Genomic DNA, 17,477 nt, shown 5'->3' with positions numbered 1-17,477 from the left:
CTATTTCGGTTTCTGACCGATAGTTCTGACGAGTGCCATATCTTCGTACTCCTGGTTATGTGCCTCTCTGGCCCAGTCTGCATTCAGAGGCACTGAGCGCCTTCTGAAATAACTCTGGTGAGATTCCCCTTGCCTTCCGGATGCTTCTTCAGGATTGAGTTTGGTCCCACAGGATTTGCGGCCAGTAAGTAGAAGAATCTGGAATGAAGTTCAGTTGGAGTGTCAGTAAAATGCTCACTATCAGACGCTGACTTTTCACTGCCTTGTCCAGCATAAGAACAAATTATACACATATTTACAGCATAACTTGCTGTAGCGGAGGGCAGTGAAGGGTCACCAAAGTTGAAGTTTATTTATTAGTGTCACAATTAGGCTTACATTAACACTGCAATGAAGTTACTGTGAAAATCCCCTGGTCGCCACATTCCGGCGCCTGATTGGGTAACGCTGAGGGAGAATTTAGCATGGCCAATGCATCTAACCAACACGTCTTTTGGGCTGTGGGAGGGAACCGGAGCACCCGGAGGAAACTCACGCACATTCAGGGAGAACCTGCAGACTCCGCACAGATGGTGACCCAAGGCAGGGATCGAACCCGGGTCTCTGGCGCTGTGAGGCAGTAGTGCTAACCACTGTGCCACCCCTGCTGCCCAGTCTGATCCTACGAGGAGAGATTGAGGAGACTAGGCCTTTAAGCTCTGGAGTTTAGAAGAATGAGAGGTGACCTCATTGAGACATACAAAGTTCTTACAGGCTGGACAGGGTAGCTGAGGGGAGGATGTTTCCTTTGGCTGGGGTGGGGGTGAGGGGTGAGAGGGTGGTCTAGGATAAGTGGCAGACCATTTAGGACTGAGATGTGGAATTTCTTCAGTCAGAGGGCAGTGAATGTGTGGAATTCTCAATCCACAGGGCTGTGGAAACACAGTCATTAGTATCCCCAAGACAGAGATCGATACGTTTCTAAACATTAAAGATGTTGGGAGCGATTCTCCCAAAAGAACTCTTAAGTCTCAAATTCGGGTAAAAACTGGAGTAAATCTTGCTGTTTTCTTCAGCAGGAGCTTCCAGATGAATCTCGCACACTCTGTGCACGGCAGAGTGTGATGTGGATGTGCCGGCGTTGGACTGGGGTAAACATAGTAAAAAGTCTGACAACACCAGGTTTTAGTCCAACCGATTTATTTGATAATAAACTCACAAGCTTTCGAGGGGACTCCCTCTTCGTCAGGTGAAGAGTGTCACAGTGGCACATTGGTTAGCAGGTCAGCACCGCTGCCTCACAGCGCCTGGGACCCTGGGTTCGATTTCCAGCCTTGGGTCACTGTCTGTGTGGAGTTTGCACATTCTCCCCGTGTTTGCGTGGGTTTCCTCTGGGTGCTCTGGTTTCCTTCCCGCAGTCCGAAGATGCGTAAGTTAGATGGACTGGCCATGCTAAATTGACCCTTACTGTCAGGGGGATTAGGGATACAGGAAAAGAGTTTGGGTGGGATTGTGGTGGATGCAGACTTGATGGGCTGAATGGCCTCCTTCTGTCTAAAAGACTTATATGTTTTTATGATGTTTCTCTCTCGGTGCGGAAGTGGTCTAAAGTGGCAGACCTGGTCAAAGTTTAGCTGTGGGCAAGCTGTGGGGTCAATGTGAGGGCAGGAACTAGTAAATGAAAGGCTCCAGGACTGAAGTCTGGTGAAACGATTAGCTTTCTCTTTCCTTGAAGAGTACTTTGCATTGCTGTGGGCAATGTGTTGCGTGGGCTGTGAGAGTGCATGGGCGGGGATTTTTCGATTAGTTTTTCTTTCCCCATTTGTTAGCAGATCCACTTACCTAGGCTACACAGGCTCTGGGCAATGACAGAGAGAAATCCAATGAGTCAGATTAATTGGCTAAAGAATTAGAGGTGAGATGATATTTTAATGCAGTGACTTGGAATGAGCTGCCTGAGAACATGCTGGAAGCAGGTAGAATGGTGACTTTCAGAAAAGAACTGAATAAATAGAACAGTGCAAACAGACCCTTCGGCCCACAAGTTGCGCCGATCATATCCATACCTACCAGGTCTATCTATAACTCTCAATCCCATTAAATCCCATGTACTCATCCAGAAGTCTCTTAAAAGACCCTAGCGAGTTCGCCTCTACCACCACTGACAGCAGCCGATTCCACTCACTCACCACCCTCTGAGTGAAAAACTTATCCTTGACATCTCCTCTGTACCTGCTCCCCAGCACCTTAAACCTGTGTCCTCTCATAGCGACCATTTCAGCCCTGGGAAATAGCCTCCGAGAATCCACCCTATCTATTCCTCTCAACATCTTATGTACCTCTATCAGGTCGCCTCTCAATCTTTGTCTCGCCAGAGAGAAGAGACCTAGCTCCCTCAACCTATCTTCATAAGGCATGCCTCCCAATCCAGGCAACATCCTTATAAATCTCCTCTGCATCCTCTCAATAGCTTCCACATCCTTCCTGCACTGAGGTGACCAGAACTGCGCACAGTACTCCAAGTGGGGTCTGACTAGGGTCTTATAAAGACTTAAATACTTAAAATCATAGAATCCTACAGTGCAGAAGGAGGCCATTTGGCCCATCCAGCCTGCACCAAAGTTTAAGTTTATTTCTTAGCGTCACAAGTGGGCTTACATTAGGTGTGGGCTTACATTACATGTGGTGATCAAACACCATTAAGGGTCACTTAAAGGACGGCACAGTGGCACAGTGGGTTAGCCCTGCTGCCTCACAGCGCCAGGGACCTGGGTTCGATTCCTGGCTTGGGTCACTGTCAGTGTGGAGTTTGCACATTCTCCCCGTGTCTGCATGGGTTTCCTCCAGGTGCTCCGGTTTCCTCCCACAGTCCGAAAGACATGCTGGTTAGGTGCGTTGGCTGTGCTAAATTCTCCCTCAGTGTCCCCGAACAGGCGTCAGAATGTGGCAACGAGGGGATTTTAGTAACTTCATTGCAGTGTTAATGTAAGCCAGCTTGTGACACTAATAAGTAAATTTTAAACTTTAAAAACTTCTGAACACTGCAATGAAGTTGCTATGAAAATCCTCTGGTCACCACACTCTGGCCTCTGTTCAGGTACACTGAGGGAGAATTTAGCACGGCACCTAACCAGCACGTCTTTCAGGAGTATAGCAAATGCAGCAGTCAATTTGCGCACAGTAAGATCCCAAAAACAGCAAGGTAACAATGACCAGATTATCTGTTTTATTGTATTCGTTTGTGGGACATGGGCGTCGCTGGCTGGCCAGCATTTATTGCCCATCCCCAGTTGCCTGGGGGCAGGTGAGAGTCAACCACATTGCTGTGGCTCTGGAGTCACATGTAGGCCAGACCGGGTAAGGACGGCAGATTTCCTTCCCTAAAGGTCTTTTGAACCAGATGGGTTTTCCCGACAATTGACAATGGTTTCATGGTCATCAGTACAAAGAACAAAGAACAAAACAGCACGGGAAACAGGCCCTTCGGCCCAACGAGCCCTCGCCGCCATTTTAACATTATGAGTGCCCTCCTCTACCTATGACAAGGTAGATTCTTAACTTCAGGTTTTTTTTATTGAATTCGAATTCCACCATCTGCCATGGAGGGATTTGAACCCAGTTCCCCAGAACATGGAATACAATGTGGGAAAGTGTGAGGTTATGCACTTTGGTATGAAGAATAGAGACATAGACTATTTTCTAAATGGGAAGAGGCTTCAGAAATCTGAAGCACAAAGGATTTGGGAGTCCTATTCAGGACTCGCTTAAGGTTAACATTGCAAGTTCAGTTGGCAGTTAAGAAGGCAAGTTCAATGAGCAGGGGTGTGCTGATGAGGTGGTATAAGGCTCTGGTCAGACCCCATTTGGAATATTGTGACCAGTTTTGGGCCCCATATTGAAGGAAGGATGTGCCAGCCTTGGAGGGGGTCCAGAGGAGCTTCACAAGGATGATCCCAGGAATGAAAGGCTTATCATATGAGGAATGGTTGAGGACTCTGGGTCTGTACTCGATGGAGCTTAGAAGGATGCGGGGGATCAGATTGAAACTTACACAATACTGAGAGGCTGAGGTAGAATGGACGTGGAGAAGATGTTTCTACTGGTGGGAGAGATTAGAACTCGAGGGCACAACCTCAGAGTGAAAGGACGCTCCTTTAAAACTGAGACGAGGAGGATTTCTTCAGCCAGAGGGTGGTGAATCTGTGGCACTCGTTGCCACAAAAGGCTGTGGAAGCCAGGTCACTGGTCTTTAAGACAGGGATAGATAGGTTCTTGATCAATAAGGGGATCAAAGGTTACGAGGAGAAGGCAGGAGAATCGTAGCAGCCATGGTTGGATGGCGGAGCAGACTTGATGGGCCGAGTGGCCTAATTCTGCTCCTATATCCGATGGCCTTATTAGCTGAGCTTCTGGATTAACGTCTGGGCCATTACCCCACCATGAGATGTTGATTGAGGGAAAAGTATTGGGCCCTTCCAAACATGGGTTTGGAAGGGTTGTCTATTGGAAAGGCAGGCTTTTGGGGCCTAGTGCCCCAATACAGGGCCCAAGGGAGAACTCCCCTGTTCTCCTTCAAAATGGTTTCACAGGATCATCCACCCGTGTGGGCAGGTTGGGCCCTCAGTTTAACTCCTTGATGAAAAGGCAGCTCCTCCAACAGCGTAGCACTCGCTTGGTACTCAGCTGGAGGGTTATCCGTGATTTTTGTGCTCAGGCCCTTGGGTGGGATTTAAACCTAGAGCCTCGTAGGTGGTACAGTGGCAGAGTGGTTAGCACTGCTGCCTCACAGTGCCAGGGACCCGGGTTCGATTCCCGGTTTGCATCACTGTCTGTGCAGAGTCTACACGTTTCTCTGTGTGGGTTTCCTCCGGGTGCTCCGGTTTCCTCCCACAGTCCGAAAGACATGCTGGTCAGGTGCATTGGTCGTGCTAAATTCTCCCTCAGTATACCCGAGTACCAGAGTGTGGCCCCTGGGAAATTCTCACACTAACCTCATTGCAGTGTTAATGCAAGCCTACTTGTGACACTAATCAATAAACTTTAGACTCTATGAGTCAAAGGTAAGAGTGCTACCCTGTGAACAGATAAAGCTCAATGGGCTGTTACTGTGCTGTGAATGCTATTATGGGCATTGACCTGTGTTGACTATATCCCCTGATGACCATGATGTGGAGGTGCTGGCGTTGGACTGGGGTGGGCACAGAAAGAAGTCTCACAACACCAAGTTAAAGTCCAACAGGTTTATTTGGTAGCATGAGCTTTTGGAGCATTGCTCCCTCATCAGATAAGTCAATGAAATTACTGTGAAAATCCCCAAGTTGCCACACACCGGTTCCTGTTCGGGTACACGGAGGGAGAATTTAGCATGGTCAATGCACCTGACAGCACATCTTTCGGGAGTATAGGAAACGCAGCAGTCAATTTACGCACAGCAAGATCCCAAAAACAACAATGCGACAATGACCAGATTATCTGTATTATTGTATTCATTTGTGGGACATGTATGTCACTGGCTGGTTTGCATTTATTGCCCATCCCTAATTGCCTGAGGGCAGTTGAGAGTCAACCACATTACTGTGGTTGGGACTGAGATTGGGACTTCTTTCTCTGGAGCATAGAAGGCTGAGGAGTGATCTTATAGAGGTCTACAAAATAATGAGGGGCACAGATCAGCCAGATAGTCAATATCTTTTCCCAAAGGTAGGGGAGTCAAAAACTAGAGGGCGTAGGTTTAAGGTGAGAGGGGAGAAATATAAAAATATCCAGAGGGGCAATTTTTTCACACAGGGGGTGGTGAGTGTCTGCAACAAGCTGGTAGTAGTAGAGGCGGGTACAATTTTATCTTTTAAAAAGCATTTAGACAGTTACATAGATACGGTGGGTATAGAGGGATTTGGGCCAAATGCGGGCAATTGGGATTAGCTTAGGGGTTTAAAAAAAAAGGGCAGCATGGACAAGTTGGGCTGAAGGGCCTGTTTCCATGCTGTAAACCTCTATGACTTTACATTGCTGTGGCTCACTCACCTGATGAAGGGGTAGTGCTCCGAAAGCTCGTGCTACCAGATAAACTTGTTGGACTTTAACCAGGTGTTCCCCTGATAGAAACCCATGAATGCTTGACCACACTACGAACAATCGCAATAATAATTTGTTTTAAATTACTCACACCGAACACCACTGTCGTTAGAGTGACAGTGAGGCTATAGACTAAAATAGCTGGGAATCCAATGCTGTGCCATATCTGTTGGGAGGCCTTCGATGGCTCACATGCATTTGGCTCTGAAAATAAATTGTAAGACATTTTAGCAGCAGAAAATGGCATTAGGCCCCAAAGCCTGCCTTTCCAATAGACAACCCTTCCATGTTTCTGTCCTAGAAAAATGGGACAGCAGGTGCAATGGAGTGTAATTCTGTCCAGGGTTTGCATGTTCTCCCCATGTCTGCGCATGTTTCCTCCGGGTGTCCAGTTTTCTCCCACACTCCAAAGATCTGCAGGTTAGGTGGATTGGCCATGCTAAATTGCATCCTTATTGTGTCCAAAGATGTGTAGGTTAAGGTGGATTAGTGGGGTAAATTCGTGGGATTACAGGGATAGGGTGGGAGGTGGGCCTGGTTAAGGTGCTCTGTCGGAGAGTTGGCGTAGGCTTGACGGGCCGAATAGCCTCTTCTGCACTGCGGGGATCGTATGATTTCTATGGGACCACCGCCACCTGCAAGATTCCCTCCAAGCCACTCCCCATCCTGACTTGGAAAAATATCAGCCGTTCCTTCACTGTCGCTGGGTCAAAATCCTGGAACTCCCTCCCTAACAGCCCTGCGGATGTACCTACATCTCCTGGAGTGCAGCAGTTCGAGAAGGGAGCTCACCGCCACCTCCTGAAGGGCCATTAGGGATGGGTAATAAGGCCTTGCCAGTGGGGCTTACATCACTGAGATAAACCCTATTCTCCTGACCATCCCCCTCAATTGTTTCCACGGAGAGGTGGCTAATAAGTGATGAGGTGTTCGCCTTCTTCTCTTGTCCACAGACCTGCTGAGTATTTCCGGCATTCCCTATCTTTGTCACAGGTTTCCAACATCTGCAGTGTTTTGTCTCAACCTGCCCAATTCAACAGCTGTCCTCAGTTCATAAATCGACTATTGTGTTTAGCTGGAGTGAATCACCTTGAATTTACATTGCTGTGACCTTTTAACTTGCCTCTTTTTAAATTTGGACCATAAAATCATAGAAACGCTACAGTGCAGAAGGAGGCCATTTGGCCCATTGCGTTTGCACTGACAACAACCCCACCTCGCCTTTATCCCTGTAACCCCACCAATCCCTCTAACATACGCATCTTGGGACACCAAGGGACAAGTCCAAAAGGAGACCATTTATCCCATCGGGCCTGTTCTGGCTCTTTGGCAGATCATAGAACCAAAGACTCCCTGCCGTGCAGAAGGAGGCCATTTGGCCCGTCGAGCCTTCACTGACTACAATCCCCCTGACGCTGAGGGTCAATTTAACATGGCCAATCCACTTAATCTGGATTGTAGGAGGAAACTGGAGCACCCGGAGGAAACCCGTGCAGACACGGGGAGAATGTGCAAACTCTGCGCAGACAGTGACCCGAGCTGGGAATTGAACCCGGGTCCCTGGTGCTGTGGGGCAGCAGTGCCAACCACTGTGCCACTCTATCATATTGGAGAATTGAGTTTTAAACATCTAATGTAACTGCGGGAACTTCAGTTGATTTACCCCAAGGTTCCCGCTGTAAAAGAAACAGGTTCAACTTCCTGAACCCTGATCCCTGCAACTTCATTTTTTGTTCTGCGCGTGAGGTTTTTTTTTGGATATGTCAAATTCTGGAACTGTTAAAGCCTTAGTTCCATCAGCCCAAAAGCCCATCCCATCTGATAGACCAGATAGTTCATCAAGATCTCTGTGGGCAATTATAATAAGGGGCACAATGGAGAGTAATTCTGTGCGGAGTCTGCATGTTCTCCCCGTGTCTACCAGCACGGTGGCACAATGATTAGCACTGCTGCCTCACAGCGCCAGGGAGCTGGGTTCGATTCCCGGTTTGGGTCACTATCTGTGTGGAGTCTGCGCATTCTTCCCATGTCTGTGTGGGTTTCCTCCAGGCGCACCGGCTTCCTTCCACAGTCCAAAGACTGGTTAGGTGCATTGGTCATGCTAAATTCTCCCTCAGTGTACCCAAACAGGCATCGGAGTGTGGTGACTAGGGGATTTTCACAGTAACTTCATTGCAGTGCTAATGTAAACCTCCTTGTGACTAATAAATAAACTTTAAAAACTTTAAACTTTAAACTCCATGAGCTGGCTCTGAAGGAACTGTGCTTTCATTGCATGGATTAAAATGAACAATAACCAATAGCCTGTGGTGAACACAACAAGTCCCGACTGGGACTTAAAGGTTAATGGACCCTCTCAGGGTCTTGCTTTATATAGGGTTTTATATATGAACTTCGCCTGATGGGTTAATTACTAGTCCTCTGGGAGCTCGTATTGAACAAGCCCAACTGGGAGGTCAATTAATGATCCTGTATGCAAATCATGGGGGTTATCATAATAACATCCCATCTGCCAACTTCTCTTCCATCAAGCTTTAAGTTTATTTATTATTGTCACAAGTAGGCTTACATTAACACTGCAATGAAACGACTTGAAAATCCCCAAGTTGCCACACTCTAGCACCTATTTGGGAACACTGAGAGAGAATTTAGCATGGCCAGTACACCCAACCAGCACGTTTTTCAGACTCTGGGAGGAAACCAGAGCGCCCGGAGGAAACACACGCAGACATGGGGAGAACATGCAGACTCCACACAGACAGTGACCCAAGCCAGGAATTGAACCCGGCTCCCTGGCACTGTGAGGCAGCAGTGCTAACCACTGTGCCACCACGCCGCCCAACTATATAGCATTATGTAGATTTATCAGACATAAAACATACGTTAAATAAACCCACAAGGGATGTCATTAAGAGACAATTGCATCTGTTTTACTCACCGTGCACAGTTAATTGAGTTCCTTCTCCATATTCACTCATCTGAGGAGGAGGTAGAGAGACTGATACTTCGCAGACATAGAGTCCGGAGTCATTCACCGTCAGGTTGTTTATGACCAGGATGTTATAGAAGTTGGAGAGATTGCCACAAACGTAGAGGCGGTCATCTTGACTAGACAGGGAATTGGAGTCTGTTGAGAAGGTCAGGATTGGTCTGTCCCGCTCCTCTCCAATATACCAGTACATGTCCGTGTGCTCTGGGGCACCGTTATGGTGATGTGCCTCACAAGCAATCGTGGCCGTCATTCCCACTGACGCGCTGATTTCTCTGGGATGCTGGAGCACCGTAATTTTGCTTTCGTAACCTGAGGAGGTGTGGAGTGAGAGGTGAAAGGAAGCAACAATGAAAAGTAAGGTAAAGTTTATTTCTTAGTGTCACAAGTAAGGCTTACATTAACATTGCAATGGAGTTACTGTGAAAATATCCTAGTTGCCGGACTCCTGCGCCTGTTCAGGTCAATGCACCTAGCCAGCACGTCTTTCAAACTGTGGGAGGAAACCCATACAGACACGGGGAGAAAGTGCAAACTCCGCACAGACAGTGACCCAAGCCAGAGAATTGAACCAGGGCTCCTGGCGCTGTGAGGCAGCAGTGCTGACCACTCTGCCGCCCCACCGAACTTTCAGTATTTCCAATCTACTGTGTTCAACGGCAACCAATGGTCAATGGCCAATACCTACACTCATTGAATCATAGAGTCTACAGTGCAGAAGGAGGACATTTGGCCCATCGAGCCTGCACCGACCACAATATCACACAGGTTCCCATCCTCGTAACCCTACTAATTTACCCTCCAAATCCCCTGACACTAAGGGGCAATTTACCATGGCCAATCAACCTAACCCGTGCATCTTTGGACTACACACAGTCATCTACGCACAGTCTCAAGGAAGACCTTGCATTTATATAGCACCTTTCACCAGCTCAGGACATCTCACAGTGCTTGACAGTCAATGAGGTACTTTATGAAATGTCTTCCCTGTCAGTTTGTGCACAGGCACCTCCCGCGAACAGTAACCTGACAATGTGACAATCTGTTTTATCTCTAGAACTAAAAGTTACTGTTCAAAAATAAGGGCTCGCCCACTTAAGACAGGGATTCGTGAGTCTTGGAAACATAGATGATTGAAGCAGGAATCGGCCATTTGGCCCTTCGAGCCGGTTCTGCCTTTCACAGGAGCCTTCACAGATGTCTTGCTGCAAACATGCAGGGCCTTGGTGAGGCCACACTTGGAGTACTGTGTGCATTTTAGCTCTCCTTATCTGAGGGAGGATGTCCTTGCGATAGTGGGAGTGCAGCGAAGCTTTTACTGGCTGATTCTGGGGATGGCGGGAGTTTGAGGAGAGATTGAGTCGGTTAGGATTATATTCATTGGAGTTTAGAAGAATGAGTTGGGGAGCGGGGAGGGGGGAATCTCTGGAACTTTGAGTAAATTTAAGGGAGAGATAGTTTTTAATTGGTAAGGGTTTGAAGGGTTATGGTGAATGGCAGGACGGTGGAGTTCAGGCTGAGATCAGATCAGATCGCACTCATCCTCCTACTTCTTACGATTCTTATGAGCTCAGAAACCTATAAATTCTAACAGGATTAGACAGGGTAGATGCACGGAGAACGGTCCCAATGGTGCAGGCATCCAGAACCAGGGGTCATAGTTAGAGGATACAGAGTGAACCATGTAGAACTGAAATGAGGAGAAATTTCTTCACCCAGAGAGTGGTGAGGCTGTGGAATTTTCTACCACGGAAAGCAGTTGAAGCCAAAACATTGTGGGTGGAATTTTCCCAATAAAATGTCTAAGGAGGGGGGGGATTCTTTGGGCCTGCTAGCTCCTGGCAAGAATTGCAATGGCCCACAGAACATGGGTGTTGACCTCACCTCTCTCCCCCAGGATGGGGTGTTGCAGCTGGGCTGACCCCTGGCAGACCTGAAGATCAACATCTGCCAGTGCCAGAATTTATTGCCCATCCCCAGTTGCCCTTGGAGAGGAGTTGAGAGTCAACCACATTGCTGTGGCTCTGGAGTCACACATAGGCCAGACCAGGTAAGGACGGCAGATTTCCTTCCCTAAGGGACATCGGTGAACCAGATGGGATTTTTCCGACAATGGTTTCACGGTAGATTCTTAATTCCAGATTTTTTTTTTAAAATTGAATTCAAATTCCACCATCTGCCGTGGGGGGATTCGAACCCAGGTCCCCAGAACATCAGCTGAGTTTCCGGAGTGATGATCTAGAGATAATACCACCAGGCCATGGCCGCATCTGCCTCAGCAGCAATATTTTTTTCTCACCTTCAGATGTTTGAGTCAGACCTATAGAACACGCACTGCAAGTAACCTCTCGGTGTCTATCTCGGGCACTCAGCAAAAAGAAGAGCTTGCTGTTTCGAAAGCACCTCTGCTGCAGACTAACTCATTATCTCGTAGTTAGAAATGAAACTAGTGACAATAATCTTGCCATTAGTTTTGATGCCACCATTGAAGACAATCAAAGGCTGCAGAGTTACACAAGCCAGGAGATTCTTTCAAAGATAAAAATACAATACTGTGGATGCTGGAAATCTGAAATAACAACAAAACAATGCTGGAAAATCTCAGCAGGTCTGTCAGCATAGAATCCCTGCAGTGCAGAAAGAGTCCATTCGGCCCATCGAGCCTACACTGACAACAATCCCACCCAGGACCTATCCCCATAACCCCACATATTTACCCCGCTAATCCCTCTAACCTATGCATCCCATGGCATTTAGGGTCAATGTGCTATTAGGCTGATTGGAAGTAATAAATTGTCCCTAAACTAGTTTCCCTCAATGTGGATGGCCATAAAAACAATAGATAAGGGTCATGGGTGGAGGGGGGGACTGGTAGTATTAAAATGGCGGCGTGGGCTCGTTGGGCCGAAGGGCCTGTTTCCCAGGCTGTTTTTGTTCTTTGTTCAGTTGAACGTGGCCAATCCACCTAACCTATACATCTTTGGACTGTGGGAGGAAACCCACGCAGACATGAGGAGAATGCGCAAACTCCACACAGACAGTCACCCAAGCTGGGAATCGAACCTGTGTCCCTGGTTGCTGTGAGGCAGCAGTGCATCTGTGGAGAGAGGACGTAGCCAACGTTTCGAGTCTGGATGACCCTTTGTCAATGTCTTGATAGAGCTAACCAATCAATACCACAGCCCCAACTCTGTTCCTCAGCCCTGCATATTATTCCTTTGCAAGTAATAATCCACTTCCCAGGTTAGCCTTGAATCTGCTTCTGTCGCCTTTCCAGACAGCGCATTGCAGATCACCACAGCTCATGATGGTGAATAAAAAACTCCCACGTATTTCCGAAACTTTTCTTTTGTTAAGACAAAGTTTTTGCCTAAGTCTCTCGCTGAAAGTAACCTGACAGTAAAATTCTACCTGATGACTGCTTCAGTAATAAAATGCAGTACTGGCAGCACGGTGGCACGGTGGGTTAGCGCTGCTGCCTCATAATACCAGGGATCCAGGTTCAATTCCGGCCTCGGGTCACTGTCTCTGTGGAGTTTGCATGTTCTCCCTGTGTCTGCATGGGTTTCGTCCAGATGTTCCAGTTTCCTCCCACAGTCCAAAGATGTGTGGACTGGCCATTCTAACTTGCCCCTAGTGTCGGGGGGGTTAGCAGAGTAAATGTGTGGGGCTATAGGGATAGGGCCTGGGTGGGATTGTGGTCAGAGCAGAACTGATGGGCCAAATGGCCTCCTTTTGCACTGTAGGGATTCTATGATACGGAAGATGGCTACAACTGTCTGCATGTGCTAATCTAGTTCCTCTGTGAGTCACCAGAACCAATAATTGCTTCAGTTTAAAGCTGTCCCCTCCCCGAGGACCTGGTCACACCATCAGAGGCCATTATTTCAATTCATTTTGAAAGATTATTTGAACAGGTTAAAATGATCAGGAGAAGTGCTTTGAGTTGTTATAATGATAACCTTTTGTGGATAATTTATCCACCCAAGGTCTCGGCGGGGACTGGGGGATGGTTTTAATTTTGTCAGTTCTGGCCGTTAAACTTACATTTAATTAATAAATTATTAAGATGATGAATGAGAGATTTAGGAAATTTAATCCAATCAACACCTCACAGGGGAAGATTATTCAACTCTTTATAGCTAAGGGCACTACAGAAAAAAGATCTTAATGATCCAGTTTTATGACACCTCTTACGATATGATGGATAGCTTCAGGAGGGAGTTGGACTGGTTCTGGACTGGGGCAGAGAGAGCGTCATATAAAATGTCTTTATTGATAACACTTGATCCATGATTGATTTTCTGGACTCGTTAGAATTTTTTTAAAAATTCATGGGCGTAACTGGCTGGGCTGGCATTTATTGCCCATCTCTCGTTCCCCTTGAACTGAGTGTCTCTCACGGCCATTTCAGAGGGTTGTTGAGAGTCAGCCACATTGCAGTGACTCTGGAGTCACATGTAGGCCAGATCGGGTAAGGAGGGCAGATTTCCAGTTGGGAATAATTGGCTAGCTCTTTCAGAGCTCTGATGAAGGGTCATCCACTCTTGAAACATTGGCTCTCTCCACAAGAACCAATCATAGAGATAGAATCATAAAATCTCTACAGTACAGAATGAGGCCATTTGGCCCATCAAGTCTATTACGACCACAATTCCACCCAGGTCCTATTCCTGTAACCCCACACATTTACCCTGCTAATCCCCCTGACACTGGGGTCAATGTAGCATGGCCAATCAATCTAACCCGTACACCTTTGGAGTGTGGGAGGAAACCAGAGCACCCAGAGGAAATCCTCGCAGACACGGGGAGAATGCGCAAACTCCACACAGTCAGTGACCCAAGCCGGGAATCGAACCCGGGTCCCTGGCACTGAGAGGCAGCAGTGCTAACCACTGTTCCGCTATGCTGCCACGTGGACCAACTTTTCCCTTTGGCAGAAGGATCGAAGCACAGACTTCAGGTGATTGGCCAAAGAAGTAATGGCGACATACAGGATAGGGCGGGGGTGGGGGGCGGTGGGGGGAGGGCCTGGGTAAGATGCTGTGTTGGCCAGTCAGTGCAGACGCGATGGGCCGAATGGGATTCTATGATTCTATGAAGAAAAAGGTTTTATGCATCGAGCGGTTGGCATCTGGAACACACTGCCCGAAGGTGAGGTGGAGACAGATTCAGTTCAGGTCTTCGAAAGGGAATTGGTTCATTAACTGAGGAGAAAAGGATTTACAGGGAGAAAGCAGGGGGTCTGAATTAGCCAAGTCGCTCCTGCAGAGAGCGGACACGGACATGATTCTATGTTGTCCTAAGATTGGAATGAGACAGAGAAGATTAGTATGGCCCTACGCAAGCTCGATATGTAAATTTGTCAAGTAATTTATAATTTTAACAGTGGCCGGTGGGAATTTTAACCGTTGCAATCATCCTCTGATTCCATGCACCAGCCGCAGATTTCAGCAGTTATATCACTAAGGTTATTTCGTGAAGAGCTGCCAATATTGACAGAACAAAAATAAACACTAATCTATGAGTGGCTGACCTTTCGCTAACACTTTCCCTGACTATCTTGATTCAATATCTTGTAATACTATCCAGGGGTGACACCTGCACAGCAAGGTCTCACCTTTGCACCATACAGCAATGTCTTGCTGCATACACAGGCTCAGGTTTCCTCTCTACTCAAGCTGTTCCGAAGTGACTCAGCTCTGGATATTTGTCACCCCGTGGGCTAACCGACCGTGCTAAAATGCTGCCCGTCCACCCACTGAAACCCAAGTGTTTCCATAGTATCCCATCAGTGCAGAGGGAGGCCATTTGCCCCATCGTTTCTGCGCCCACTCTCCTCCGGAACAGCCCTGTCCCCACACACACTCGGCATGGCTAATCCATCTAACCGGCACATCTTTGGACGGTGGGAGGAAAGTGGAGCACCCGGAGGAAACCCATGCAGACACGGGGTAAACGTGCAATCACCACACCGATAATGACCCGAGATCAGAATTGAACCCAGGTCAACGAAGAACAAAGAAAATTACAGCAGAGGAACAGCTCTTCGGCTCTCCAAGCCTGCACCGACCATGCTGCCCAACAGAACTAAAACCCCCTACCCTTCTGGAGACCATATCCCTCCATTCCCCTCCTATTCATGTACTTGTCAAGATGCTGCCTTAAAAGTTACTATTGAAAATGCTTCCACTACCTCCCCCAGCAGTGTAAAAAACTTAACTCGTACATCTCCTTTAAACCTTACCCCTCACACCTTAAACCTGCGCCCTCTATTAATTGACTCTTCCACCCTGGAAAAAAGCTTCTGACTATCCAACGCTGATGCTGTGAGGCAGCAGTGCTAACCACATCAGATTTTCTGCAATCCAGCCACAGAGAATAAAGTTTGGGTTTCATTTTGACTTTGCATGATGGCAAATCATTCATTCCATCCGACCCCTCTTGCCATTTTGACTTCTGTTGACTTTAATTAGTGATAATCGTGAGGTTAGAGATTCGCCCTCATCCCATTTTACAACTGACAGGATAGCTACCCTCATGTTTTGCAAGATGTAATCTTAGTTTGATTCATAAGTGATACATTCGGAAGTAAATTGATTTCCTTTGCTTTTAGAAAACCTTTATTATCTCGATGGCCAAGCTATTTTTTATCAAGCGTGAGACATTATGACACCTCTACTGTTTTAGTTCAAATTCCGAAATGTCGCTTGTCAAATAAATATTGCCATATTTGCACATCTAAATTATGAGTTTAAAGGAACGAGAATTTAAATTTGCTCAGTTCAACAGCAACACGGTTTTAAATTCAATGTGAATTTAAGTTTAGCACGATTTGAAATTTATAGAGGATTTAAATTTATTGGGTAGTCACATGGATTTAAATTGACTTGAATTTCAATTTTCGGGTGAATTTAAAATAGAAATTTAAATTACTGTATTTGCCGCAAATCTATTTCAGATAAATTATTTTTGCAAGGTGCAGCAGGGTTGGGCAGCATTAAATATTCCATTAACTTATCTTTCTGGGAGGTATAGTGGCACAGTGTTTAGCACTGCTGCCTCGCAGCGCCAGAGACGCGGGTTCAATTCCTGCCTTGGGTGACTGACTGTGTGGTGTTTGCACATTCTCCCAGCATCTGCGTGGGTTCCCTCCAGGTGTTCCAGCTTCCTCCCACAAAGATGTGCCAGTTAGGCACATTGGCCGTAGTAAATTGACTCTTAGTGTCTCAGGGTATGTAGATTCAGAGGATTAGCCATGGTAAATGTGTGAGGTTACAGGGATAGGGCGGGGGAGTAAGCCTAGCTAGAACACTCTTTCCAAGGGTCAGTGCAGACCCGATGGGCTGAGTGGTCTCCTTCTGCACTGTAGGGATTCTATTGAATTTAAGAAAAAATCCTGCAACTGAGATGTTTGACTTCCAACACCACAAGCATCCTAAGAGTACATTTTTTAGTTTCTCATGTGTTCTTCCCTCTGAATGTTTTAAAATTTCTGTAAAGCACCAAGAGAACTTGAGCCATATCGAGGTTTGTTAATGTCTTGTCAATAATATTGTTAAGATTAAGAGAAACTGTTGATAGGTGTTAATTGTCTTTGAGCAAATACTAATGGGGACAGCTGGGACACCAGGCTTTGTGTGAGGAAAGCTGTGATTCCCTAGCACGGGAATTGAATGCACAACCTTGGTATTATTAGCACCATGTTCTAACCATCTGACCTGATCAGATGTGGACAGGAGAAGTGTGAGACCAAACAAGCCAATAAACTGTCTCAGTAAAGAAAAGTTCCACGTCTTGGTTCATCTTCAGTAGCCGGCTTGGCTCCTCTTAACGTGGGTCTCATTCTGCTCTTTATACTTCAGCTACTCTCACTGGTTCTGTTTGAAATCAGTCACCATTATTTGTGAACCTACATCAGCTCCTGCTCTTCCCAATTACCAGAAATGCCTCTTCTTTATTTTGTCACCTTGTTTGAAATGCCTCACCCCACTTCATAGAATCATAGAACCCTACAGTGCAGAAAGAGGCCCTTCGGCCCATCGAGTCTGCACCGAACACAATCCCACCCAGGCCCTACCCCCATATCCTGACACATTATACCCACTAATCCCTCTAACCTACACATCCGAGGACACTAAGGAGCAATTTCTTAGCAAGGCCAATCAACCTTGCCCGCACATCTTTGGACTGCGGGAGGAAACCGGAGTCCCTGGCAGACACAAGGAGAATGTGCAAACTCCACATAGACAGTGACCCGAGCCGGGAATCGAACCCAGGACCCTGGTGCTGTAAAGCAGCAGCGCTAACCACTGTGCTACTTGTTTGTAAAACATTCCCCATGCCTACAACCCTTGCCCCCAATACTCATTCCTCCAACTCCAGCCCCCTACACAGAGGAAAGACCACCAACACCTCCTCTTTCTCAGTAGGT

At 47.0% G+C, this 17,477-nt stretch overlaps 1 protein-coding gene and 1 pseudogene across 1 annotated transcript in view; one reads left to right on the top strand and one right to left on the bottom strand.

Annotated features, from left to right (window-relative positions):
* LOC145349317 (cytotoxic T-lymphocyte protein 4-like) overlaps window positions 1-17,477 on the bottom strand; it is a 39,302-nt gene continuing 21,825 nt past the window's right edge. Inside the window, exons 2-4 of the mRNA XM_080197817.1 lie at window positions 8,993-9,355; window positions 6,146-6,258; window positions 1-198 (exon numbers count right to left, since the gene is read on the bottom strand). Coding sequence (XP_080053943.1) covers window positions 1-198; window positions 6,146-6,258; window positions 8,993-9,355 — 674 coding nt within the window. The remainder of the gene's footprint in view (window positions 199-6,145; window positions 6,259-8,992; window positions 9,356-17,477) is intronic.
* LOC145349574 (U6 spliceosomal RNA) lies at window positions 14,327-14,427 on the top strand (annotated as a pseudogene).

This window comes from Carcharhinus amblyrhynchos, chromosome 10 (assembly GCF_965287045.1).
Source record: "Carcharhinus amblyrhynchos chromosome 10, sCarAmb.v2.hapA, whole genome shotgun sequence".
NCBI lineage: Eukaryota > Metazoa > Chordata > Chondrichthyes > Carcharhiniformes > Carcharhinidae > Carcharhinus > Carcharhinus amblyrhynchos.
Note: the sequence above shows the minus strand (reverse complement) of the source record. Positions and strands in the feature narration are given on the sequence as shown.